This window comes from Apodemus sylvaticus, chromosome 10 (genome assembly GCF_947179515.1).
Source record: "Apodemus sylvaticus chromosome 10, mApoSyl1.1, whole genome shotgun sequence".
Taxonomy (NCBI): Eukaryota; Metazoa; Chordata; class Mammalia; order Rodentia; family Muridae; genus Apodemus; species Apodemus sylvaticus.
The window spans coordinates 63,810,615-63,838,127 of NC_067481.1; the positions used below are offsets into that span (position 1 = coordinate 63,810,615).

General features: G+C 48.4%; 2 protein-coding genes across 2 annotated transcripts in view; both read right to left on the reverse strand.

Annotated features, from left to right (window-relative positions):
* Positions 1-5,279: 5,279 nt before the first annotated feature.
* Positions 5,280-5,624, reverse strand: LOC127694182 (60S ribosomal protein L39-like). Its single transcript, XM_052195640.1, has one exon. It carries the CDS (start codon positions 5,593-5,595, stop codon positions 5,440-5,442), a length of 156 nt encoding a protein of 51 aa, XP_052051600.1. The 5' UTR covers positions 5,596-5,624; the 3' UTR covers positions 5,280-5,439.
* A 5,480-nt stretch (positions 5,625-11,104) lies between these two features.
* The window catches only part of Myo15a (myosin XVA), a 54,691-nt gene continuing 38,282 nt past the window's right edge, over positions 11,105-27,513 (reverse strand). The window contains exons 56-65 of the mRNA XM_052195553.1: positions 26,090-26,220; positions 24,139-24,233; positions 23,842-23,919; positions 22,921-23,017; positions 21,808-21,968; positions 20,911-21,044; positions 18,830-18,963; positions 18,405-18,538; positions 16,712-16,852; positions 11,105-11,725 (exon numbers count right to left, since the gene is read on the reverse strand). Coding sequence (XP_052051513.1) covers positions 11,624-11,725; positions 16,712-16,852; positions 18,405-18,538; positions 18,830-18,963; positions 20,911-21,044; positions 21,808-21,968; positions 22,921-23,017; positions 23,842-23,919; positions 24,139-24,233; positions 26,090-26,220 — 1,207 coding nt within the window. The 3' untranslated portion in view covers positions 11,105-11,623. The remainder of the gene's footprint in view (positions 11,726-16,711; positions 16,853-18,404; positions 18,539-18,829; positions 18,964-20,910; positions 21,045-21,807; positions 21,969-22,920; positions 23,018-23,841; positions 23,920-24,138; positions 24,234-26,089; positions 26,221-27,513) is intronic.

Sequence of the window (27,513 nt, forward strand, 5' to 3'; positions counted from 1 at the left end):
CGTGACCGCCCCCTTTGGAGCTTCCACTTTCTTAATTGGACTGCCGGCCACGCGTTGGGCAAACATAGACTGGAGTTTCCAGAGTCGGTTGGTAAATCATGCCTGTCAATCAACTAGTCTCCTTGGCTACTGCGTCCATCACTTAATTAGCTTCGGGCAGAAGCTCGAGGACCCCTAAAGGGTGAATGGGTGGCTAAGTAAGTGCCTGAATAGAGTTCTCGGCGGAGGAAAGCCATCAGGACTCCTGTGAAGCTTCGGAAACAGTAGGAAAGTTAAAATTGCGGGCCTGAGAGTATCAGACCAAAACTGTGGGGCAAGCCAGAACATCAACAGAAGCTGGAGGCACGCAGTCGGGGCACCCACACCCCATTCCCGCCGCCATCGCTTCCTGGAGCGGACGTTCCACAAGTCACGTCCCGGGACTGCCCACCGGGCGCGCAGCCGCGGGCACGCGCTCGGGCGTATCACGTCCCTGCTGGGGCTGGGCGTTGTTATAGGGGGCGACAAAAAGGCTTTCCTAGACGTCTGAAGGGCGCACATTTACCACGGATTGGTCCACATTGGAAAAATACTTCAAACAGCTGAAAAAAAAAAATTGAACAGTGGGATGGGAAATGCGCCTGCAGCCTCAACACTCTGGAGACGGGTTGGAGGATAGCTCTCAAATTGGAGGCCAGCCTAGACTACGTAGTGAGCCTCTGTCTCGAAACATCCACAACAAACCCAAACAATAAAAAATCCTGAAGCAGAGGGAAAAGCCTGAACAAAGGTTCAGCCATGCTGGATGTCCCTGGGCACTCCAGCAAATAGGAAGTTTCTGCTCTGAACCTCTCCAAGGTGCAATCCCGGCTTCCTTGCTTGGTCTGCATTCCCTGTTCCAGTCTTTGGTACTCCGTCAGATTCTCACATATCCCTGTCCCTCCTGGCCTTAGCCCACGCTGTCTGTCATCTGTAATGCCTGTCCATCTACAATGTCTTCACCCCTTGCCTTCCAATCATCCCAGAGTCTGGTGTGTAAAACCAGGAGCCAGTAGTCACCTCGAAAGGTGGTTGTGAGGATGAAATGAAGCAGCAGAAGGATTGCTGTCACACAGGATCCAGACCTCGGTTTTCTAATCTGTAAACTGAGGATGGCAGCAGTCTCTGTTGGAAAGGGAGGACTGTGGTAACTTGGCAAAGTTTGTGGAATGGGAAGCCAGGGCGTTAGGGAATCCAGACCACCCTCTCTCCCAAGCAGCAGGCCCGGGGCAGTCCCTTGGGCCCAGGTGACAAAGCCAGGGCCGAAGAGCAGCCATAGGTAATAAAAAGATGGAGTGGAGGGAAAGACCAGCTGCCCTGGACTTGGGCGGAACCCTGCCTGGTCTGTACTGTGTGAACACCTGGTGAGCTCTTCCCTGAGCCATAAGCAGTTTACTTGGGAGGACTGAGGCCCAGTCTCCAAGTCTCTGATCTGCCTTTCACAGCTGCAGGGTGGGAGCTCTTTACCACTGCACCCAGAAGCATCTAGTAGCTACCCTAAGGACCCCAGCTCTACTCACCTAGGCAAAAATATGACCCTCCTTGCATATGGTGCACACCTTTAAACCCCCCACTAAGTTATGTGTGTATCTCAGGAGTTCAGGGCTAGCTACATAGACTGCCTCAGAAAAAGAATTTTAAAAATGTACTCTTCCGTAGGTGGACTCTCCAATCCTACTGTGTTTTCTCCTTGACTGCTTTTTAGTCGGGCTCAGATCCTGTGGGGGAAAAACCAGGCTTCCTGGGTTGAACTTCACAAGGCCACGTGCACAAGTCCAGTACCGCCAGCACTCCAGCAGCAATTTCACAATCACACCAGTCTCACTGGGGTGTTTTAGGGATTAAATGATTTAGCATTTGCCCGGGGCATGGTACATAGTAAAAATTGTTGGGTTTTCTTGGTTTGGTTTGATTTGGTTTTTTCAAGATAGGGATTCTCTGTGTAGTCTTGGCTGTCTGGAGCTCAAACTATAAATCAAACTGACCTTGAACTCACAGAGATCCACCTGCCTTTATCTCCCGAGTGCTGGGATTAAAGACCCTGGTTTTTTGTTTTTCTATTTGTTTTGTTTTTTACATTTTACTTACTTGTCTTCTTTTATTCCCTTTACATCCCTACACAGCTCCCCTCTATCCCCTCTTCCCAATCCCACCCTTACAGATCCCTCCCTCCATTGCCCACTTTGCTTCTTTTCAGAGAAGGGAATCCCCCATCTTGGGTAGCACCACACACACACACACATACATACATACATACATATACACACACACACACACACACACACACACACATCTATTCCCAGCAGAACTAGGCACATCCTCTCCCACTGAGGCCCAACCAGGCAGTCCAGGTAGGGGGAAGGGATCCAACGGCAGGAAACAGAGACCCAGACAGTCTCCATTCCACTTTTTAGGGACCCACATGAAGACAAAGCTGCACCTTTGCTACAAATGTGTAGTGAGCCTAGGTCCAGCTCCTGCTGCTCCCTGGTTGGTGGCCCAGGCTCATGAGCCCCCATGGTCTAGGTGAGCTGACTGTGGGTTTCTCAGGGTGTTCTTGACCCCTCCTTGCTCACGTCTGTCCCCCACTTTTCTGCAAGACTCCCTGGACTCCTCCTGAGGTTTGGCTGTGGGTCTGTGTCTGTCTCCATCTGTTGGATGAAGCCTCTCAGAAGACAGTTATGCTAGGCTCCTGTCTGCAAGCAGAGCAGAGCATCATTAAGTGTTGTGCTGGCTCTCTCCCATGGGCTGGGTCTCAAGTTGGAGCAGTTGTTGGCTGGCTGTTCCCTCGGTCTCTGCTTCATCTTTATCCCCGTGCATCTTGTAGGCAGGACAGATTTTGGGCTGAAGATTTTGTGAGTGGATTGACTCCTCTGGACGTCCTCCTGGCTACAGGAGGTAGTCACTTCAGTCTCTAGACTGGTAGGAATCTCAGCTAGAGTCACCCCACGGAGTCACCCCATTCTCTCCAGTCCCAGGCCTCCAGCTAGTCACTAGAGGGACCCTGGTGGTTTCCATTGTCACTCCCAGCCCTTTTCTGCCCTTCCCTGATTTTTTGATTTTTGAGTTATATAGCAGAGGATGTCTTTGAACAGATCTTCCTGCCTTTAAACTTACCTTTGCCTCTTAAACTTACCTTTATGTATGTGTGTTCACGTGTGTGCAGTGCATATGTGTGCAGGTACATTGTGGCATGCATATTCAAGGCCAACCTCAGGGGGTTTTGTTGTTGTTGTTGTTGTTGTTGTTGTTTTTATGGATTTTTAGATTTTGTTTTTTTTTTGAGACAGGGTTTCTTTGTGTAGCCCTGGCTGCCCTGGAACTCACTCTGTAGACCAGGCTGGCCTCGAACTCAGAAATCCACCTGCCTCTGCCTCCCAAGTGCTGGGATTACAGGTGTGCGCCACCACTGCCCGGCCAACCTCAGGTATTATTACTGGAGTGTTGCCCATCATATTTTTGAGGCAGGGTCTTCCTGGAGCTTGCTAAGTAGGTTAGGCTGGTCTGGGAATCCTGTTTCTGCTTCCCCAGTTGCAGGATTACAGTTGTCCACTTAAAAAAAAAAAACAAAACAACTGGATTCTGGGGGCTGAACTCAGGTTTACCAATCGAAACTTCTCCCGAGCTCCTTTAAGAGCATGTAGGGCTGAAGAGATGCTGTAAAGTACCCAGCACAGAAACATGAAGAGTAGAAGTTAGCCCCCAGCACCCATGTAAAGCTGGAAGTTCATGCCTGTAGCCCTGGCAGTAGGGCCAGTGGGTGCTGGTGGAAGGTTTATGGACACAGCCAGATTACTGCAGTTTATTGGCCAGCTAGCCTAGTGAATTGGTGAATTTCAAGTTCAGCAAAAGACCCTGTATCACAACATTAACATGGAAAAATCGTCAAGGAAGAGACTTGACCTCAACCTCAGATACACAAATACCTGTTCTCATACTTGCACATACAAGTACACATACACAACAACGTGTGTCCTTCCGTAACATTGATTTTTATCCTCTGCTGGATGTGTTAATGAACACTTAGACTGCACTGTCCAAGCAAAGACTCAGAGGGCAAGCAACCACACAACTAATAAGCAAACAAGTAGAGTTTAAATACAGTCCTCTCAGGCCTTCAACCACTCAGATACGATTCCCTTAAAAGACTGCTGAGCCTAAGCAGGAGAGAGCTAGAGGTGTATGTCAACCTGAAACTAGGGCAAGCCCAGCCCCTTTTCCACAAGGGGAGGGAGGCAGCAAAGAGGCCATATTGGTTATTTCAGTGTCCTGGATCATGATGTGCTGTTTACCTGAGCACCAAGCCTTCATGGGTTAATTTCCTTAGACTTCCACGCTGCCCGGATATCCCTCCTCTGTTGTCCCACATTAGGCTGGAACTTCTCTGTCCTGAGCCTTACCACACCAGCCTGTGCCCAGTCCCAGAACCCTGGGTAAGGGTATTGAGAGAATGAAGAAAAGACAAACACACAGACACATGGACAGTAAAGGTCAGGTGGGATTACCATGGATTTTTTTTGCCCTGTCAGCAGGTAAGACAGTCTGATCATAAGCCTTTTGTATTTTTAGGATGTGCTGACATAATTAATTGGACCATATCCTTGTTATCATTCTTGTGGGTCCAAACACTCAGGAGGTGAATTCCGATTCCCAACTATATCTATTCTCATTTTAAGGAGTTATTATCACCCATATGTGTTGATAGTAATCCATATAACATTCTAAATCCTGTCTAAATTGAAGGTCTGTAGCCCACCCCAAATAGTTGAATGAATCTTGTGTGACTCCAGGTAGGTAGAGCAGTACCCCTCAAGATGAAAGAAGTCATTAATATTAAACAAGTTTGGTTGAATTTCACCAAACCAGTGGCCTGGTGATGTAAGTCCTGTAATATTTCCCTGACAACTCAGAAATATGGTCACTGGGTATGTCCCAATCCCAAGCCCCCTTATCCCCAAAATCAGGTTCCTCATTGGATCCAAAGTTTTTGTTCTGCACCTTTAGGAAAGATACAAGCATACCTCTGCCCCCCACATTAGGTCCAGGGATGGGCCAAGCTATTTTCATGTCAAGACATCTTTCTGTAGCACTGTAGGTGTTATTCTCTGTCATGTGCACCAGCGCCATCCTGGGAAGTGAGGTCCTCTGCAGCATAAGTTCTTATTCAGAGAATTGGGTGGGTAGAGAATCCTCCCTCCCTTTTCTCTAATTGTTGTTGGAGACATCTGTAGGCTCATTCTACCATAGACTTTCACTGTGGATTTTTTTTTTTTTGGAAGGTTCTAAATTTTATTACTGGACAAACACCCTAATTTAAGACACAAGCAAATCTCTAGGTTAAAAATGTTGAACTCCATCTGGTAGGACTGATCGATGACCACAATTCAGTATAAACGCTCAGTCTTGCCATGGTGTGACTCCTTACAGACCCAGCTTCGTTCTCCTCCAGTGTCTTCTCTTAGAGTTGTACCTGATTTTGTTACCAGTTTTCATCCAGATCCATGGAGGAATAGGATGGTTTTGCTTTTGTTTCTTGGCCAGGAATCGCTTGATTCTGAAAGTCTTGTGAGAAGACATGGTGAGAAGCTGCCAGGGGTGCCGTGCACGATGGCGGAGGAAAAGCGAAGAGAAAAGCTCACTGTGGATGTTAAGGAATGTTTATGTCGTGAGCCATTTATTGTTGATCACAGAAGTTAAATGTAAAAGAGGTATAATCAGGAACAAGGGCCCAGAATGGGAAATGTGGCTTTTTTTTTCCCCACATAGTTTTTTTTTTTTTTTTTTCAGAGGGTTTCTCTGAGTAGCCCTGGCTGTCCTGGAACTCAGTTTGTAGACCAGGCTCACCCTGAACTCCCAGGGATCCGTCTGCCTTTGCACTCCAAGTGGGAGTTGGATGGCTCGGCGGTTAAGAGATCTGATGCCCTCGTCTAGTGTGTCTGAAGACAGCTACAGTGTACTCATATAAAATAAATGAATGAATGGATGAATGAATGAATAATTAAATCTTAAAAAAAGACCTGTTAATATTTTTTAAAAGCTGTGTAAGCATCCTTTCTCAGTGTCATCTATCAGGTGTTCTGTAACCAGCAAGAGCCAGGCTACAAAGTTTGGATATATATAATTTTATTATTTGAAAAGCTGCTGGTTTATTTGAGTCAGGTTGTTCAAAAGCTAAGTAGTATTTAAAGCTACCAAGATTTTTTCCCCTTCTGGCTATGAGTCTCTCTTAGGGCCAGACTACAACTAGCAGACTTTGTCCAATGCTGCCCACTTGCCAGCCACCTTCAGGGGCTATGGTGCTGCCTTAAAGGAGCAGGTGCAGCTGTCTGCCTGTATATCCACCTTCTCGCACATGCCATGATCCCCAGTGTAAGCGGTGGAAAGGGCCTGCTCATACATACCCATACAACTCTGCCCATGGCAGGTCCAACATGGGCCCCAGGCCCCATCACCTTGTCCATCACTCAGACTCCCTGGAGACCCAGTGCAGCTTCACTTTTGTGTTTGATTCTTTACCCACCCCAAGCCTCAGAGCCAGCAGACCACTCCCTGTATCGTACAAGGCTTTGAGCAGAGATGGTCACAGCCTCCTCACTAGGATCCTATTTTGCTGTTTCAGGCCCAGGCTGAGCCCCACATGATGGTTCACATTGCTAACTCTATAGATCTAAGACCACCTAAAAGACAAGCCTCTGGCATGGAGAGTGTTATCTAAATTAGGTTGATTGAGGTTGGAAGGACCACCTTGAATGTGGGCAGTACCATTCCAGAAGGCTAGAGTTCTAGACTAAAGAAAAGCTAAGCACCAGCTTATTTTAGGATGATAAGTGAAACCATTTTGTGTAAAACTGTTTTGTTACTTGGAATAATGTAATACTTGCAAGATGGGTCACTGAACCAATGGCACTGATAGGTTAATGAGCCAAACCTAAACTGTGACCCTGATAGCACAAAACTAAAGTCAGCTATAGTATTGGGATAGTATTTGACTATGTTCTAAGGGGTCCCCAGTTCAAATCTAGATGTCTCCTTTTCTGTCTTCTCTCTGTCTCTCTCTGTCTCTCTCTGTCTCTCTCTCTCTTTCTTTTAAAGATTGATTTTATTTATACGAGAACACTGTTTCTGTCTTCACACACACCAGAAGAGGGCATCAGATTCTATAACAGATGGTTGTGAGCTACCATGTAGTTGCTGAGAATTGAACTCAGGACCTCTGGGAGAACAAATCTACTGAGCCATCTCTCTAGTCCTTCTGCCTTGTTTTTTGAGGCAGGTTGTATTAGTTTGGGTTCTCTAGAGTCACAGAACATATGGATAGTCTTTATATAGTTAGGGAATTTGTCAATGACTTACAGTCTATAGTCCAACTCCCCAACAATGATCAGCAGCAGCTGTGGATGGAAGTCCAAGGATCTAGCAGTTTCTCAGTCCCACAAAGCAAGCAGGCAAGGAAGAGTGAGAGAGAGTCTTCCTTCTTCCAATGTCCTTATATATCTCCAGCAGAGGGTGTAGCCCAGATTAAAGGCTGTAGGTCTCCAACAGAGGGTGTGGCCCAGATTATTGGCTTGTGGGTCTCCAGCAGAGGGTGTGGCCCATATTAAAGGCGTGTGCATCCATGCCTTTAATCCCAAATGATCTTGAACTTGGGAGATATCCTTGTCTTAGTCACTATGCTTCAAGGTCTCCATGCCAAGATCCAGAAACTTATATCTCTGAGCCTCCAAATTAGGATCATAGGTGAGCCTTCCAATTCTAGACTGTAGTTCATTCCAGATATAGTCAAGTTGACAACCAGGAATAGCCACTACACAGGTTCTTTATTTTCCTGGCTCTCCTGGAACTCAGTATGTAGACCAGGCTGACATGAACTCACAGAGCTCTGCCTAACCCTAAATGTGCTACCATAACCAGTCCTGGGTACACCCATAATATGCCTTTATATTTATCTTGGTGTGAACTTCAGAGTTGGCTCTCAGGATTGCACTGCTGTAGTCTGAAGCCTCTGCACTGGTTCCCATTGGCAAGGGGATTTTGAAACTGGCCACTATGTGCCTCTGGCTTCAGGAACTGGCACCATTGCTAGATTTAGACGTGCCCACATGTCAGAGCTAGCCAGTACTCTCTGGGATCATCTGGAATTTCCAACAGTGCCATCCTCCTGCTCTGCCACAGCAGAAAGATCTCAAAGTGGATGGAGATCAAGCTTGCCTCTCCAGCATCCTCACTGGAGAGGATGCCCTAGAGCAGTGGTTCTCAGCCTGTGGGTCTCTACCCTTGGGGTTCAGTGACCCTCTCACAAAGGTCGTTTAAGACCATCAGGAAGCACAGCTATTTATATTATGTTTTGTTTTGTTTTTGGTTGTTTGGTTTTTGATTTTTTTGAGACAGGGTCTCACTCTACAGTTCTGACTATCCTGGAGCTACCTGTGTAGACTAGGCAGGCCTTGAACTTCCAGGCCTTGGACTGCCTCTGCCTCCTGAGTGCTGGGATTAAAGGCATATGCCACCACATCCAGCTTTACATTAGGATCCATGACATAGCAAAATTAATTAGGAAGTAGCAACGAAAATAAATTTATGGTTGGGGGTCACCACAACATAAGAAACTCTTAAAGGGTTGTGGTATTAGGAAGGTTGAGAACTACCACCCTAGAGGAAGCCTGAAACATTTTCTGCCCACGTTCCCTGTTAGATGTCTGTTTACGTGAGATATTATAATTATTTATCTGTCTGTCTACTTATTTACTTATTTTTGCTTTTTCAAGACAGGTGTTTCTCTGTGTAGCTCTGGCTGTCTTGGAAAACTCTCTTTGCAAGCCAGACTGGCCTTGAACTCACAGAGATCTGCCTGCCTCTGTCTCCCAAGTGCTGGGATCAAAGGCATGCAACACCATGCTGCTCGAGATTGCCATAATTATAACAGCGTGGCATTGTAAGGAATGTCTGTGTGAATAAACTGAGCACATTCGAGTACATCTCCTGTGGGCATTCTAATTGCCAAGCACCTCACAGTCCACTGGCCAAGCTTTCCATGACTGGCATCCATCTTCCTCTGTTTCCAAATTGTGGGTAAAATGGACCCAGGCTGCTGGAGCCTTGGCTGCCATGACTCCTGGGCTGCTGTAACTGATTGTACCCTGGAACTATGGGTAAAATAACCTTCCTTAAGATGCTTTTCACAGTAACAACAGAATTAATTAATACAAGAGGCACCAGGGCTAAGGAACCCTAAATGAGCCCCAGAGACACAGCCTACATGATTATGTCATTTCTTCTTCCTGCCCTTGGTGCCTGTCTCTACAGAAAGCCAGCCTCAGGGAGTAGCATGAAGTGAGAGCCTTGAGGTAAGCACATCAAAGTTCTTCCTTGAGCCTCCGCAACATCCTGACTCATCACGCAGTAGAGTCCTGCTATTCAGACCTCCAACATCTCCCTCAAGCTTTCAGTTCACCATCCCCTGAGGTCATGCCGGAGTTTTATGGGCTCTAGGTCAAAGATAGCCTTCCCTATGGTCTCCCTGCCTCTTGTCCCCTGGTTGTAAGGGTAGCAGATCTACTACTACTAGAATGTTCTACCTGGTCCTTGGGATGGATTCCTGTGAATTCCTAAGAAGCTGGGGCTAAGCCATCCTCAACAGCCTTTCTAATATCAGGGTCACCTGCTGCTAGTAACATCATCTTAGGCTGGTGATGCTGGGACCTGTCCTTATCACCTGGCTGGTCCTACCCCTGGGCTTGGGCCTGGTCCATAGTTACCCAGTATAGTAGCTCCAAGGCCTGGCAAGGTACTGCCAGCTGAATGAGTCTCAGACTCTAATGTCATGGCTGCCCTTGCAGGCTAGCCTCAGTTCCCAAGCCCCAGCATCTTCTACTAGTCCACAGCACCAGCACCAGCACCAGCACTAGCACTTACCATCCACATTCATTCATTTTGTTTTTATTTTATTTTTTTATGGATATGGGTATTTGCCTGCACATGTCTGTATCACACATGTGCCAACATATCTCATGGAACTGGGGCTACAAATACTTGTGAGCTGTTATGTGGGTGCTGGGAATTGAATCTAGGTCCCTGGAAGAGCAGCCAATGTTCTTCCCCCCCCCCCCCCCCCCCGCCCCCAGCCAATGTTCCTTTTTGTTTTTAAAGATTTATTTATTTATTATATGCAAGTACACTCTAGCTATCTTCAGACACCACAGAAGAGGGTGTAAAATCTCAGTATGAGATGGTTGTGAGCCACCATGTAGTTGCTGGGATTTGAACTCAGGACCTTTGGAAGAGCAGTAAGTGTTCTTTAACTGCTAAGCCATCTCTCCAGCTCCCCAGCCAATGTTCTTTTTTTTTTTTTTTTTTTTTTTGATTTGGTTTTTTTCGAGACAGGGTTTCTCTGTGTGGTCCTGGCTGTCCTGGAACTCACTCTGTAGACCATGCTGGCCTTGAACTCAGAAATCCTCCTGCCTCTGCCTCCTAGAGTGCTGGGATTACAGGCGTGCGCCACCACGCCCAGCCCAGCCAATGTTTGTAACTGTTGAGTTATCTCTCCAGCACAACCCCTCAGACAGGGTCTGTTATGTAGCCTGAATTGGTTTTGAATTTGAAGTAATTCTGACTCAGTTTCTTGAGTAGGGAGTACACTAGAGTCAGGTGTACACTAGAGTCAGGCCCCAATATATCATACCTAGTATTTTTTCCTCTTGTTTATATGGCTAGTATTTTTCAAGGGCCTATTGTGCATTAGTTATCTTTTTAGGCTAGACTCACCATCTGCAAATCCAGCAGGAAACTATGTTATCCTCTAGAATGTCTATCCTAACCCTCTATTTCCATCTATTCTTAGCAAACTTACTCATTCTTCAAAAACCAACCATAATGTACCAATCTCTGGGGAGCTTTCTCAGGCTCCGTAGCCTCATCCCCAAGACAGAACTTTTCTCTCTACTGCCCACTTTTGTGCCTTGGATGGTCCATCCTCTGACAGAAGCTGAGAGTGGGTTACCCAAAGATTGTAGAGTAGGGGTGAAGGGTCCTTAGGGAGGGCTAAGAACAGACGTGTCTGCTGGAGATGCTGTTCAGAGCGTGAGTCTGGTACATCTGTATCTCTGCCTCCTGCCTCAGGCCTGCTCTCCAGCCACTGAGCAGCTGCATGGCAGACAGTCCAGAAATACTTCTTATCTGTAAAGAAATAAATAAGGGTCATAGGTCCAGGCTGAGGGCACCTGGCAAGGACATGTAGAAGGCTGGAGTGTGAGGCTGCAGCAGATCTGAGTACCAAGCCCTAAGAAACCAGAGGCAGGCGCCAAAACATCTAGACGACTGGTGTGGGCTTCCCTGTCAAGGGCAGTCATCAAGGCAGGTTCTGTCGTCTGGAGGCCCAGTGGTCCAGCTTTTAAAAAGCACTTCTGCTAAGTAACCCTTGTCTGCATCTATGACTCCATCCCAGCTCCAGATAGGTCCTCTTGGGTTCTTGAGTTTTTCCTCCTGTCCCCTTTGGTCTCCTCTAAGGTTCTGGCCCTTGTTTAGGGTCACTGGTCCAGAGAGGCTGAGCAACTACCCTCAGGCCATGGAGCAAATCTTCTGGCAGGAAGCAGTGAAAAGGTGGACCATGTCACAAGAGGGTGATCTCGCTGGGGGGCAGCGTGAGCCGTTCCTCCCGGGCACTGAGCATGGACTCTACATGCACAGCCACCACGCGACACAGCTCCAGACCCTGCAGATAGGGGACACAAAATACAAAATTGTCTATCTGTCTGTCTGTCTCTCTCTTCCCCCAATACCCCATTTCTGCCTCTGCTTCTGTCTGTCTCTGGTTTTTTAGAGACAGTGTTTCTCTATATAACAGCCCCAGCTATACTGGAACTTGCTTTGTAGACCAGGCTCACCTCAAACTTAGAGATCTGTCTGCCTCTGCCTCCCAAGTGACGGGATTAAAGGTGTACACCACCATCACTGCCAAGCCCAAGATTTTATTACATGTAAATCCTTTAGATTTGAAAAACAGTCTGGGGCCAGAATAGTTCATCAGTTAGGAAGGCTTATTGCTTTTCCAGGGAACCGGGGTTCGATTCCCAGCACCCACATGGCAGCTCGCAACTGTCACATGGCAGCTTTAGTTCCAGGGGATCCAACGCTGTCTTCTCACCTCCAGTGGCACTAGGTACTCACATGGTTCATAGGCATTCACATAGGCAAAGCCTTTGACCAGTGAGACCTATGCACATAAAATAGATTAATTAAAAAAAAAAGTCTGTCGTGTGGGGATTGTGACTCACTGGACAATGCTTGGCAATAATATGAGACATTGGATTCCATCCCAACATAGACCCTCCCAAATTAGTCTATCAACAAATGGTGAAATTCTAATTATATACTGCCATCAGTCACCCACAGTACCTGCCATTTTGAAGGGGTGGCTACAGTGCCCCCTCCCGGACTGGAACTGTAGAACTTCATCTGTATGTGGTTCTCTAACCAAGCTCAAGACTGAGTCCTGGGGCACTTCCTGAGTGATTGTGCCTAACTCAACAATAGTAGAGGCATTTCCTGGCCATATACTGTGCCAGGCCTGTCCTAAGAGTTTAATGAGTAACCCTAAGAGTTTCTAAGAGTAACCCTAAGAGCACTATGCTAGCCTATTCCTGGGTGACCTTACACTTCACAGAGTTAGGGTCTGAAACTTGGGAGCCACATTCTGAGCTATTCTTTGCTGAAGTGAAAGGTGACACCTGGGGCCATCCCAGCTATGGGGCCTGTGTGGATTCCTCTTGTTATGATCTCAACAGGAAGTGTCTTCCCCAACGTCTCACTGGTCAAAGGATGAGTCTCAGCCAGTAGGGTCTCATCACTGGAAGGAGGTCAGATGGTAGAAACCCTAACATCAGTGGATGAATTCATCGGACTCATTTAAAGGCACTCATTAAAGGGAACTAGGAAGCACGGCCTGGTTGGAGGAAGTAGGCCACTGGAAACATGCTTTTGAAGGACATCTCATTCTTGGATTTTCCTGTGTGGCTCCCTCCACCTGCACTGCTCTCCTGTCCTGTCACCATGAATGAAGCTCAGCGGTCTTTCCCTGCCTTTCATGGCCTTCTGCCATCATGGCTTTGCTTTACCACAGGCCTAAAAGCAATGGAGTCAGCTGATCATGATGGAAAACTGTAAAATCCTGGCTCACAGTCCACCTCTTCTCCCTCAAGTTACATCAAGTGTCAGTCACTGTAGTGGAAGGCTGACAGACACAGCTCCCTTGGAGTCTCATTTGCCTGTTCACAGACTTTGTCTATGCATGTCTTAGTAGATATGGAAACAGGCTCAGAGGCAAACAGGGATGCTCGGGGACTGCAGCACTACCACATTTGGAAACCACCTCCCCTCCTGGGAGCCATCCCCAATTGCCTTTACATACATCAAGTCTTCTGTGCACCCTTCCCTGTATGTATCATGGTTATATAGGGAGATTTTTTACAGATTTGAGATTGGAATGAGAGCCAGTACAACAGGGGACTTAGTCACATCTGTTAAAGCATGCTATGAGAGATGCTCAGTGACTGTGTGTCAATGACTGTATCCTTCCACACACAGGACAGAGGCAGTAGCTTCTCCCAACGAGGGGACTGCAAGGAACTGGAGACGCTGCGAAGATTCTCATCCACCCATCTACCCATCCATTCACCCACCCACCCACCCAGCCGGTCATATACTTACCAATCCAACAAGCACACACTGAACATCTACTATGTGTCAAGCCCTATGCTGTTGACAAATACGCTGTTGTACAAATAAGGTAGCTAAGGTCCTGTCTTCCTGCCGCTGATGTTGCTGATGTTCTGAAGGTGGGAGGCAGGCAAAAGGAAAACAAATTCCTAAGTGATATGCAAAGTGTGCTGAGAGCCACGGAGGCAGAGCTGGCCAGTCCTTAGGAGGAGAGCCAAGGAAGGCTTTTGCAAAGAGGGGCTTCTATGATGAAGCTCAAATAAAGGGACGGAGGGAGCCCTGTGAGGAATCAGGAAGAAGAAACCTTTCAGGTAGAGAGAATAGTCAATAGAAAGGATGGGTGCAGGGAGACAGAGGACTCCAGCACAGAGGAGCTGTAAGGCAAGGAAGGTGGAGTGACTGAACAGGAGGAAAGAGAGAGTGGAGGCTGCAGTGGTGGTGAGAGAACAGATTGGGAGGGAGCAATAGAGAGTCAAGGAGCCAAGGAGGGAGCCTAGGGCTCAGGCCAGAGCAGGAAAGGGGGAAATGACCGACCCGTGTGCTGGCTAAACGGAGGAAACCACAATTGAGAAAATGCCTCCATAAGATCTGTCTGTAGGATACTTAAAAAAAAAAAAAAAAGATCTATTTACAGTACACTCACTGTAGCTGTACACACCAGAGGAGGGCATCAGATCCCATTACAGATGGTTGTAAGCCACCATGTGGTTGCTAGGAATTGAACTCAGGATCTTTGGCAGAGCAGTCAGTGCTCTTAACCGCTGAGCCATCTCTCCAGCCGATACTTAAAAAAAAAAAAAAAAAAAAAAAAGATCTATTTACAGTACACTCACTGTAGCTGTCTTTAGACACACCAGAGGAGGGCATCAGATCCCATTACAGATGGTTGTAAGCCACCATGTAGTTGCTAGGAATTGAACTCAGGATCTTTGGCAGAGCAGTCAGTGCTCTTAATCACTGAGCCATCTCTCTGTGTCCTCTGTAGGACACTTTTTTATAAGTGATCCGTGGGGGAAGGCTCAGCCCACTGTGGGTGGGGCCATCCCTGGGCTGGCAGTCCTGGGTTCTGTAAGATAGCAGGCTGAGCAAGTCATTAACAAGGTGGTTAGCAGTATCCTTCCTAACCTTCCACGGCTCCTGCCTCCAGTATCAGCTCCTGCCTCCAGATTCCTGCCCTATTTGAGTTTCTGTCTTAACTTCCTTCAGTGATGGACTGTCACATGGAAATGTCAGCCTAATAAACCTTCCTTTCCAACTTGCTTGGTGCTTCATCACAGCAGTAGCATCCCTAACTAGGACACCATTGAAAGCCCTGGGGGTAGAGAGGTTACAGGGAAAGAAGCCATGGTTACCAGCGGAGGTAGGCAGGGCACAGGGGTGTGGGGAAGGGCCATCCAGGAGTCTAGGGCTCTTGATTCTGACTCTTATTTCAGCAGCAGAGCTGGTCTAGAGGAAGGTCCAGTCTCACAGGGGAGGTGGCAGGCAAGAAATGGCAAAAATGCGGCCAGTTTTGATCCTGTCCTCCTCTCTGTTTCAACTCTGTCTCTGCTTCTGTTCTCATGCTAGTGTACTGGCTGGTTTTGTGTGTCAACTTGACACAGCCCGGAAGGAGCCTCCCTTGAGGAAGTGCCTCCATGAGATCCAGCTGTAAGGCATTTTTTTCAATTAGTGATCAAGGGTGGGATCAATGGCAGTTTGGGTGCTGCCATTCCTGGGCTGGTGGTCTTGGGTTCTATAAGAAGCAAACTGAGCAAGGCAGGGGAAGCAAGCCAGTAAGAGACATCCCTCCATGGCCTCTGCATCAGTTCCTGCTTCCTGACCTGCTTGAGTTCCAGGCCTGACTTCCTTTGGTGACGAACAGCAACATGGAAGTGTAAGCTCAATAAACCCTTCCTTCCCCAACTTGCTTCTTGGTCATGATTTTTGTGCAGGAATAGAAACTGTGATGAAGACACCTAGGGAACACAAAATTTAGCCAAGAGTCTAGTTTCCTAGACTAGATGACACAAGGAAAATTACTTACCTTGCTTCTAATCCCAGGTTCCCATAGCCCAGGTCAACTGCCTTAAACCTCCTGCGGCAAACCTGTCCACTCACCGACCTCCTTTGTTCCCTAGTGACCTCAGAAAGCTCCAACTATTCCTATTTCTTCTTCTTCTTCTTCTTCTTCTTCTTCTTCTTCTTCTTCTTCTTCTTCTTCTTCTTCTTCTTCTTCTTCTTCTTCCTCTTCGTCCTCCTCCTCCTCCTCTTCTTCTTCTTCTCTTCCTCCTCCTCCTCTTCCTCTTCTTCTTCTTCGTCTTCCTTCCCCTTCCCTCCTCCCACTCCTCCTCCTTTTTCTTCTTTCTTTTCTAGACAGTATCTCTAGCCCGGGGTAGCTGAGGATGACCTTGAACTCAGGATCTTCCTGTCTCTACCTTCTGAGGTTGTTGGGATTTCAGGTACATACCATGTACTACCATGACCAGTTTTGTGAAGTGCTAGAGATCAGACCTATGACCTCATATATGTTAGGCAAGTACTCTATCAACTATTATATACCATCTCCCAGGGTGTTGTTTGTTTGTTTTGTTTTCTCTGTGTAGCCTTAGATGTCCTGAAACTTGCTCTGTAGACCAGGCTGGCCTACAATTCACAGAGATCCTCCTGCTTCTGCCTCCCAAGCGCTGGGATTAAAGACATGTGCCACCATCACCTGGCTCCCAGGGTTTTATTTTAACATTCAAATTTGAGACTTCTCTTTCCCTGGTGAATCTTCCTAGTACCCTGCCAAACACATCACTATTGGGCAAACAACCTGTATCCTTTCTCCCACAATGCACTGCTAAACTGCCTCCTGGGAAGGTCTCCACAATAGCTCACAGCTCTGTCCCCAGTGCTGGGCTGTTTGTTTCTGAGGCGCAGCTGAGGCTGGAGGAGAGGCCAGCAGGTAGAATGAGCACGCCAGAGCCTCATGACAGGGTCTGGCTGGTGGGATTAGACTTACCTGCTCCAGCTGGAGCTGCATGGTCCGCTGGGCTGCCACATCCCCCAGGGAGAGCTCCACATACGGGTAGCTGGAGTTGGCCGTGGGCTGCTGAGTCCATGTGGACTGAATCTCCTTCAGGGGAATCTTCACAATCAGCTCCTGGAGATGCAGACAGAGGAGGCAAACAGGTGTGAGGGTGAGGTGGTCTCTGCCATGCCAAACCTTCCCCTGCAGGTCAGATGGCCCAGCTTTGTGTCAGTCATCGGCTTTGTGACTTGGAGAGCTCACCTGACCACGCTGGATCTCAGCTTCCTTACCAGAGGAAACAAACTGATTCAACAAATACTGATGCTTCATGCTTGAGATGCAGAGGGTAGTGGGGGCTGGGATACTCTGACCTTTATATCAAAGCTGATTCTGAAAACACCCATATCGCTTATCAGAGAGCCTTATTTCTGGCCCCCATGCAGAGGAAGGAGGAGTGATGGACAGTTAGTACCGGCCCCAGCTACTGACCAATGGGGACGTAGACTGAGGATCATGTCAACTCCTCACCCTGGATGAAAAAGCTCACTTCTACTCTTGGGGACAAAGATGCCTGTTTTATGTTGTCTCCCAGGATCTCCAGCCACTGTGCACCTACCTGCCTTTTCTCCACTCCACTTCTTCCAGAGTCTCCTAGACTCACCTCTAAGAAAACCTCTTGTCCCCAAACACAACACAAGTTTTTCTGGTGTTTGTTTTGTTTTTATTTAATTTTCTTGTTTGCAGTTATTGTTGCTTTGTTTTGTTTGTTTTTCAAGACAGGGTCTCTCTGTGTAGCCCTGGCTCTTCCCCTGAAACTTGATTTGTAGACCAGGCTGACCTCGAACTCAAGTTGTTCCACCTGCCTCTGCCTCCTGAGTGCTGGGACAAAAGGCACCAGGTTTGGTTTTAAGATCGAGAACTAAGAAAAGTGTAGCAAGTCTAGCTCCTTGATGGCTATAGAAAGCCCTAGCTCCCTGGAACATGACTATATTTGGAAGCAGGAAGTGTAAAAAGGGGGTTAAGGGGTCAAGGATAGAATGCTTGCCTGGTATTGGGGGCCCTGGATTCCATCCTCGGTATCACAAGATAGAGAGATAAAAGGTAGACATTGTAGTGTATGTCTGTAATCCCACGGATGGAAAACTGAGTCAGGTAAATCACTGAGGGACAGCTTGAGCCACAAATGTATACACCCCCGCCAAGAAAGGTAAGTCAGTTAAAATGAGGCCACTAGGTTAGGCTCAATTCCAGCATGACTAGTGTCCTTATAAGAAAAGTTGGACACATGGACACCAGGGATGTGCCGTCCAGAGAGGCCACATGGGGACACAAGAAGTTACTGTCTATAGCCAAGGAGAAACCAAAGCTTGAAAGCTTCGGAAACCTTGGAAATTTCACCTTGCATTGCACAGGGCTCCCAGCCTGTGGTACGTGGCTGCAGCCGCCTGACATACAAACTCTCAGTGCTCTCAGTGTCTTTTCCTACATGTCTCCTTTCATATAACCCTATTCTGGCCAGACTTGCTTTGTTTCCACTTTCCAAAGGAAGGCTCTGAAAGGGAAGAGATTGGCTGCAGACCATGCAGGTGGTAAATGTGTAACAGGCATCTTTGTCCCCAAGAGTAGGTGGAGTGTCAAAGGACAGAAGGGGACAGGTGGGCAGGGCCTGGCAGAGGCCACTCACGTGGGTCTTAGTGCTGAGGAAGTTGAGGCCATTATGGTTGACAGCGAGGATACAGGGGGCTGGCACCAAGACATTGCTGCAGCTCTGGATGAAGAAGAAGGAGGAGCCAAACAAAGGGAAGGCACTGAGGAGACCTGCAGTGTGGAAAGCCTGTGGTCAGGACACCTGCGCCAGGACAACAGGGCAGCCACTTCCCTGAGCTGCCAGGATGCCTGCAAACACTGCTTCCTGCTTCAGTCTGCTCCGACCTCCCTTCCTCCCCTCCCGGCCTCTTCCTGTACCTCGCCTTCTTGTTCCTTCACCTTTAGCTCTGGCTGCCACCGAACACTACTTTTGTACAAAGAAAGGAGTATCTCCAACCTCCCTCGAGCGCCCTCTGCCCAGCTTCCCTCCCGTCTCCAGCCCTCCTCCCAGCCAACTCTCACCCAGGAACTGAGCTCGGGCCTGGTGGGGACTGAGTGCCTGAGTCTGCTGCCGGTGTTGGCTAACCAGGTTGAGCCAGGTGTCGCCGGCTGTGCTGTGGTAGAGCTGGGCTGGGATGTACTCTTGGACTTCACGCCTGTGTGCAGAGGGTAGAGGCCTCGTGAGAACCCAGGCGCCTGTTCATCCCCACTGCAAAGTAGGCACGACACCAAGCCGAGATTGCTGTCATACTTGCCTGGATTATTAAATGTAGGGGAGCAAGGAGAGGAAATACAGGGTCCCTGCTCACAGCTGAGGGAGCTGAGACTTTGAGAGGTCACCAAGAGGTCATACAGTGACTGTGAGAGGTAGTGTAAGCAGGGGAAGATGTGACTCCAGACTGGGGGTCTTAGCACCCAAACGGGGACCTCAAGGCAAAGCAGTGAAAGGCACAAAGGTGTGGGAGGACATCCAGGTGTGCCACACAGGAAACCGGGCGGAGACCCCAGGGCCATTGTCCCACCTGTCCCGGTTCCTGCTCTCACCCTCCTCTTTGCCATATGCAGAATCTCTCGTCACAGAGAGCTGCTTGCCTCTGTCTCCTGAATGCTGGGACACTGGCCTAGTAGCTGGGAATGACATTTGGCTTCAATTATTTTTTTCAGACAAAGTCTCTCACTGAACCCGGAGGCACTGAGTAGCTGGCCTCCCTGACCAGCAGCCCCAGGGAGCCTTGCATCTGACCTTCTGAGCCCTGCGATTCCAGGCACATGCTACCGTGTCTGGCACTCTGCTGGCCACTGGTGGGGTGCTAGCTAAGGCCCTCACACTGGCCTAGGGTGGTAGTGCTTTGTGGAGCGAGCCATCTCCTAGCCTCTGGGTTATACTTCTCAGGGCCTTTTCTTCCTGTTCACAATCTTCCCGTGACAAGTGACTTGTGAGCTGGGTGTGCTGGTTCAAGCCTAGAAATCTTAGCCCTTGGGAGGTGGATACAGTTCCATGTCATCCCCAGCTACATACTTACATACTAGGCAGGTTAAATGACACGAGACCCTGTTGCAAAAGGAGTGTGTGTGTAGGGGAGCAGTCTCAGCAGCACAGACATGAAATATACATACTAAAGATAATAAGTAACTTGCAGGCTGCAGAGGTGGCTCTATGGTTAAGAGCACTGGCTGCTCTTCCAGAGGACCTGAGTTCAATTCCCAGCACCCACATGGTGGCTCACAACTGTCTGTAACTCTAGTTCCATGGAACTTGTCACCCTCACACAGATACACATGTAAGCAAAACACAAGTGCACAATAAATAAATAAATCTTTAAAGAAAGAGAGGAGAGAGAGAGAGAGAGAGAGAGAGAGAGAGAGAGAGAGAGAGAGAATCTTGCTTTTGTTCACACAGGGCTTCTCAAAGTATGGTCCAGGGGCTTTGAGGCCACATCCAGTTTCACAGTGAAACCAACATGTTCGCCGTTCCCTCACTCTCATCCTCTCTCACATGAACTGTGAGGCCTCTCAGAGGCTTGTCTACACAGTGAAATGCCGACAAGCTGACCTCGGCTGAGTCACCCAGGGAAAGGTTCACAGATGTCAGACAGTTCTCACTCCTGATCCACGGTCGGCTCTCACCACACTCTACATGTATTAACACGAAACAGCTACTATATTATATTATTCTTGTAAAATGAATTGGCAAGCTCCGTTTCGATTTGTATTCTGAGATGGAGCTCCCACTGGGCTACCCAGCCTAGCCTTGAGTTCCTGGGATCAAGGGACTCTTCTGTTTTAGCATCTCCACTGCTGAGATTATAGGCATGAGCCACCACACCTGGCTCAGTAAATGTTTATGTGGCTAAATCCTCAAGGCTGTGTATATTTTCTGGCCTCCAAGGCATGTGTGTCTTGAATTTTTCATTGATCACTATATGCGTTCTGAGCAATAGCAATGCATTACAGGAAAGGAAAAGAGCTTCCAAGCCAGGGAAGCCTCTTCCAGTCTAATTGGTACAGAGGGGAAACTGGGGCCTAGGACCAGCAGCTGTGAGATAAGAGGGGATGGGTGGCCTGCCCTCCCTCCCAGCTGAGGCAAGTAGACAGGTGCTCACACGCTGGGCAGGTAGAAGTGGTCCTTGGCGCGGTGCTGCAGTGAAGCCAGCTTGGACACCTGCTGTAGTTGTTGCTCAGTGGGCTGGCTGGCTGGCACACTGCTAAAGAGGCCCTTCAGGTAGTCAGGCAGAACCTGCAGGAAGCAGTTGCAATGAGGAGCTGCCAGACAGCAGCGCACCCAGGCAAGTATGGCCAGGGGCTCGGAGTCAGGCCATTGCACTGACTCTAGTTCTTCCCACTTTTAGGCGTTTATGGTGCATTGCTTTTCTGGTTTGTGAGGAATGAGGATAGATGCATCTGGAAGCAGAGCTCTGAGGGATGGAAACTATGAGGGAGTTTCCATAGAAACATGGGAAGAGTGTAAAACAAAACATAAACCATATAGTAAACATTAGATACATGTTTTTCGAAACTGAGACCCAAGGCAGAGAGTGTGTCAAACCAGACTCCAGACTTTCATCTAGAGCCTTTGGTCCTGTAGATCTGGGACAGGACCAGTTTGTATCAAGCTTCTGCTGGTCCTTGAGTAGCACACTACTAGGCTATGCAGAAGTAGGTCTCAACACTGCAGTCTCAACACTGCAGTCCCAGAACAAAGCTGATGTGTGTTAGAGAAAAGGTCTCCTTCTATAGCCCTATACGGTTCCAAGCCTGGAACTTGTTATATAGACCAAGATGGTCTCTAACTCACAGAGATCTGCCTGCCTCTATCTTCTGAGTACTAGGATTAAAGGCATGCGCTACCACATCCAACAATGTGGTCCTGTTTTCTAAGTGGAATTGCTAAAGTTTTGGTACAAGTTCTACAAAAATCTGGGCATGGCATGTTTGGTGTGTTCCCTACAGGCCATCACCATTTTACAGGGCTCAGACGACAGAGAGGTCACACCTCTGACCTGATTGTAGTGCATGGTCACATACAGCTCATTCTCAAACTTCAGTGGCTGATCCCAAAGCACCCGCCGGAACCAGAGTGTGTAGCCACCATCCACCTGCTCCATTTCTGAGGCCACATCCAGTATGTAGGCCCGGCAGCTTAGCGGACACACGTGCTGGCCTACAGGGAGAGAGAGGCATTGCTGGGAGAAGGAAAACTGTGGTGTGAGCAGTACCAACCTGACAGCCAGGTGGAGTGTCGCCAGCAAAGATGCAGCTCCCTTACTAAGGGGAACAAACTTACAGAACAGGATGCGAATGCACCAGTGAGGTGCTGGTGATCACAGGAGGATCAGCTCCAATTCAAAGGAACAAGTGACACTCCACGAGACCCTGGGTTTGATTCCCAGCATATCCCCAAACAAAAACAAACAGATCAACCACAGGCTTTATACATTAAATACTTTGAATCAGGCCTACTATATGCTCAATGCATGTCTGCTGTTCCAGCCATTCTGCTATGTGCCACGCCCACCTGTCCGGGCTGAACCTGGGGCAGGAAGTGCTGAGGCACTCATGGAGGATGACTGGAGATGGCTGTGACTACAGTCCAGTTGATGGAAGGCAAGACTAGCCTAGAGAGGGCATGCTGCAAATGGGAGGGGTTTGGGGTATGTGAGAGGTTCCCTGTGTACCTAGAGGCCCTTAGGAGAAGGGCCCACTGAGACCTTAGAGGGGTTCCTGTGAGGGCTTTGAGGGGTAAATGTTCCTATGTAGGATTTCAAGTGTCTGGTTTTATGGATGAAACGAAATGTAAGAATCTAGAGAACAGCTCTCTGACTGAGGAGGCCCTGAGAGGCCTGAGCGACCAGAGAGGGATTCAGAGGTTCTGTCCTCCACGAACCCCAATCTGGAAGGGGAGACAGTCTTGTCCAGAACAGAGCAAAGTAGGAGAAATGAAAGGCTTTGGGAGAGAACTCATTACCACAGAGGTCCTCTCTCACGGAGAATGTGGGCTTCAGAGAAAGTGGCCTTTGGCCTGGCCATCAGGGCAGGGTAGAGAGGCTCCCATGGCCAAAGGTGGTGCTGAGTCATGAAGGAGTCTAGAATGTTCCATCCTCCTGGCTACTCACCTCGGTTGGTGACAACAAAAATGACATACTCATCGAAGGCTTCAGGGCGTGTCAGGGCCATCTCAGTACAGAGTCCCTCTATGACATCCAGGGCCACCTGGGAAGGCCAGAGAGATAAAGCTGGGCCTTAACCACTAACGAAGAGGCATAGGTCTCTGTGGCTCAGCCTGATAGAATATAGCTTTTGGAACTGGCTCCTGATTTGTCTTTTCACATTCTCTGTGTGATTCTAAACATCTTGCCTGACAGAATATAGCTTTTGGAACTGGTTCCTGATTTGTCTTTTCACATTCTCTGTGTGATTCTTAACATCTTGGAGTATGTTTGCCATTCTATACTCAGTATCTATAAGGAACCTATTGCAAGATGTCCTAAAGACATCCAAGATGGCCAAGTCGATTACTTAAATTTGTATAGTTATTTGCATATGACCCACACATATCCTTCCTAGATTTTCTCTTTTATTTTTGGTTTCTCGAGACAGGGTTTCTCTGTATAGCCCTGGTTATCCTGGAACTCACTCTGTAGACCAGGCTGGCCTCGAACTCAGAAATCCACCTGCCTCTGCCTTCTAAGAGCTTGGATTAAAGGCATGTGCCACCACTGTCTACCACTGTCTGGCCCTTTCCTAGATTTTCAATCAACTCTTACCTGACAATACCAAACATAGTAGAATGCTGTGTGGACATATGTCATACGATATTGTTTAGAGAAAGGTAAGAAAAGAATCTGTACTGTTCCAGTGTGACGGTTGAGTCTGCAGATGCTGAGCCCACTGTACTAGAAGAGTGACTAACTGTAAGCTGTGTCTCACAGGGCTGTGCAAGAGCAGCCGCTGGATCACTGACGGCTCACCCGAGCCGACCCAGAGTCTGGTATCCCTAACCCTTCAGCACCAGCTTGCTGAGACACCTCACTTACCGTGCATGTTTTGATTTTCAGATGGCGTTCAAGACCTCCTGGAAGAAGAAAGAGCTGCCTCTTGGAACTTCGACCTGCCTGGGGTAGGTAAGCAGGAGAAAGATGAAGACCTGGACCCTCTCGCCCTCACGGGGATCCCTAAATCCAGAGGCATGTCCGTGCAGGAAGCTTCATATGTGACGATTGACAGGAACAGTCTTCACACACCATGCAGTGCACATTCGTCTAGCCAGGGGTTCTGGGTGGAGCGCATGTCTCCCACTCATCTCATCACCCCCAGCCCTGCCGTAGGCTCACCAACATAGCTCGAAGCTCCATATTGCTGGGGAACTCCAGACGGCCTCCAAAACGCAAGGTCTTCTGCAGGTTCTGTTCACAGGCCTTGGCGATCCCTGCAAAGGCAGAGGGCTGAGGCCTTGCTCAAGGTTGGCCATGGAGGAAAAGGTTCCTCTCACCCCAGTCACGAGCTGGGGAATAGGTCTCGTTCCCATTTTGCTTCCTGAGAAAAGTGCACTCAGCAGGGGGCAGTCATTCACTAAGATTAGGACCTCAAGCAGGGTCCAAACCCACACTTCATGGGGTTATAGTCTGTCTTGCCCTAGGCTTTGTGTGGACCTAGAGAAACCTATGCTCCTTAGCTGTGGCTATGCTACTCACTCCCAAATGGCTCAATAGATGGCATGATGGTGCCCAGGGCCTGTCAACTGGCTCTGCATACCGAGTGCCCCATCTCACTGAACAGCACAGGGCAAAGACCCCAGTCAATATCCCATGCATCTAAGCTAAGTGGTACACTCTCTCAGGAGGTGGAGTCAGGAATTCCAGGGCACATTTTGCAGTCATCTCCCACCCGGGAGCACTTCCTTAGTTATCCCTGTTGGTCAATAATCAGAGGAAGATTCAGGGGGAGGGACTCCCCTGTGTTCGCTATGGCTGCCATCACTATAACTGATTAGAGGGCCTGGCCACCCATTATTTGGAACTAGGGTCTTAGTGCATGTAATCATCATCATCATCATCATCACCAATCAATCGTCATCATCATCATTATTGTCAATTTGATACAAACTCATCATCATCATTATCATTATTATTGCCAATTTGATACAAACTAGAGACATCAGGAATAGGAAACCTCAGTTGAGGAACTGCCCCATCAGATTGGCATGTCTATGGACATTCTCTTGAGCAATGATTGGTGTGGAAAGGCCTGGCCCACTGTAGTTGGTTGTGTCCCTGGGCAAGTGGCCCTGGGATGTTAAAGAAAGGTAGAGGAAGGCAGCGGCAGAGGCAGAGGCAGAGGCATAGGCAGAGGCAGAGGCATAGGCAGAGGCAGAGGCAGAGGCAGAGGCAGAGGCAGAGGCAGAGGCAGAGGCAGAGGCAGAGGCAGAGGCAGAGGCAGAGGCAGATCTGAGTTCAGGGCCAGCTTGTTCTACAGAGTGAGTTCCAGGACAACCAGGGCTACACAAAGAAACCCTGTCTTGAAAGAAAAGTAAAAAGAAAGGTAGCTGAAAGTGAAGCTAAGAGCAAGCCATCAAACACTGCTTCTCCAACTGCTTCAGCTTTTGCCGCCAGGTTCCTACCTCCGAGTTCCGTTCATGATGGGCTGGCTGTAAGCTGTAAGATGAAACAGACCCTTTTCTCCCCACAGCTGCTTTTGCTCATGGTGTTTTATGGTAACAAGAGAAATGACACCATGTATCCCATGCTGGCCTGGAAGTCCTCATTGTCCTGCCTCAATGTCCTGAGTGCTGGGATTACAGATGAGAATCACCACGTTTTAGCTCATTCTTAGAGTTGCTATGGAAACGAAGTTGGAAGCAGTCCCTTCCTTCATACTGAAAAGGTAAAGCTGAGACTCTGCCACCAACTGCAGGGCACTGAAGACTCTGCATGAGTAGAAGCAGGGCCCTACTTGGGGTTCTGGGTTCTTGCTCTACCTCCTTCATTTCTCCTTCGTGTTGCACATTTCCACTTCTGAACCTTGACTCCTGCAAAGTGTGTCTGGAAATTCTTTCCATGCAAACACTACCCCAGGCAATTCCTGCTCCAGGAAGCCTCCCCTGGCCACACCCACATGAGGTCAGAGGAGCCACTGCACCAACCCCCTTGAGATCTCTATGAATGTTTGTAGAGTCATGTATCTCAGTTACTGCCTCAGCACCAGCAATGCCAGGCTTTCGGGTTTTCCCAGTCCATGGCTGTATGCCTTGTCCCTGTGTGAGAGTCCCCACTCACAGCCTCTCACCTTGGAAGGGCAGACCTGGAGTCCAGCTCACATGTTGGAGGAAGCGAATGAGGTATGGATAGAAGACCTCAGAGCAACTGTGGTAGGCAGCCATGATGTACAGCAGCCTCCAGCCTCGCTGACAGCTGTCCCTGTAAACACACAGGGGTCACATCACATGGGGCATAAGGTGGCACTGAGCCATTGTGGTTGGTTTGAGGATGAATGAGCGTGGGGACAGCTGAGGCCAATGTAGCTAGATCTGAGAGTTTCTTTTACTTTTGAAGAACACTGAAAATATTTGGAAATACTTATTCAATATGTATGACAATCTTTGGGGGGAGGCTGGAGAGATGGCTCAGCAGTTAAGGGCACTGACTGAGGACCCAGGTTCAAATCCCAGCACCCACATGGCAGCTCACAACTGTCTGTAACTCCAAGTTCTGACATACTCACATAGACATACATACAGGCAAAACATCAATGTACATAAAATAAAGGTAAATACATTTTTTTTAAAAAGCACTTTTTTTCTTTCTTTTTATAATGTGTGTATGTGTGTGTGTGTAAAATTTTCACATGCAGGCACAGGTATGAAATGGAGAGTACACGGAGGTCACAGGACAAACTTGTGAAGTCGGTTCTCTCTTCCCATTCTTGCGTGGGTTCTGGGAATTGAACTTGAGTCGTTAGGCCTGCAAAGCAAGCTCTTCACTCACTGAGTTGTCTTGCTTGCCCCATAAGGACCATTTTTCAGGCTGGGAAGAGGACAAGGTGGGTAAAGGGCTTGCTCTGCAAGCATGAGAACCTGAGTTTGGGTCCTCAGCCCTGAGGTAAGGCTGGGCATGGCAGCACTTGCCTGCACCCCCAGTTCAGAGCCTTACACCAGTGTTCTCAGTCCCCACCCACCTCAGCCACGAGCTTCACTTCTGGACCTTCACTCCTGGCCACGAGGAAATGAGGTCCCTTCAGGGCACTCACCTCCCAGGGGAATCACTGCTCCGGGAATGCTAACCCTGGCCACTGTTTGGGCGCAGGTACATTCCTGGAGCTTACTGCTTAAAACAGTGAGAACTCGGTTCAGTGTGAGATACTGTCGGAAGGAAGGAAGGAAGGGAGGAAGGAAGGAAGGGAGGAAGGAGAAAGAAACAAGGAAGAAAGAAAAAGAAAGAGGAAAGAAAGAAAGAAAGAAAGAAGAAAAACAATAGAGAAAAACATCCAAAGTCAACTTCTGGTCTCCATGCTTGCATGCATAGGTGAGTGTGCATACACACACACACACACGAGAGAGAGAGAGAGAGAGAGAGAGAGAGAGAGAGAGAGAGAGAGAGAGAGAGAGAGAGAGAGGGGGGGGGGGGGAGGGAGGCCATAAAGGCCGGATATCAAACTTCTTCTACTTCAGCTTCTTCTTCTTCTTCTTCTTTTTTTTTTTTTTTTTTTTTTTT

Bases quoted from the DNA above. Each gene is read 5' to 3' on its own strand.
- LOC127694182 (XM_052195640.1), bottom strand. From the start codon at position 5,595: ATGTCTTCTCACAAGACTTTCAGAATCAAGCGATTCCTGGCCAAGAAA.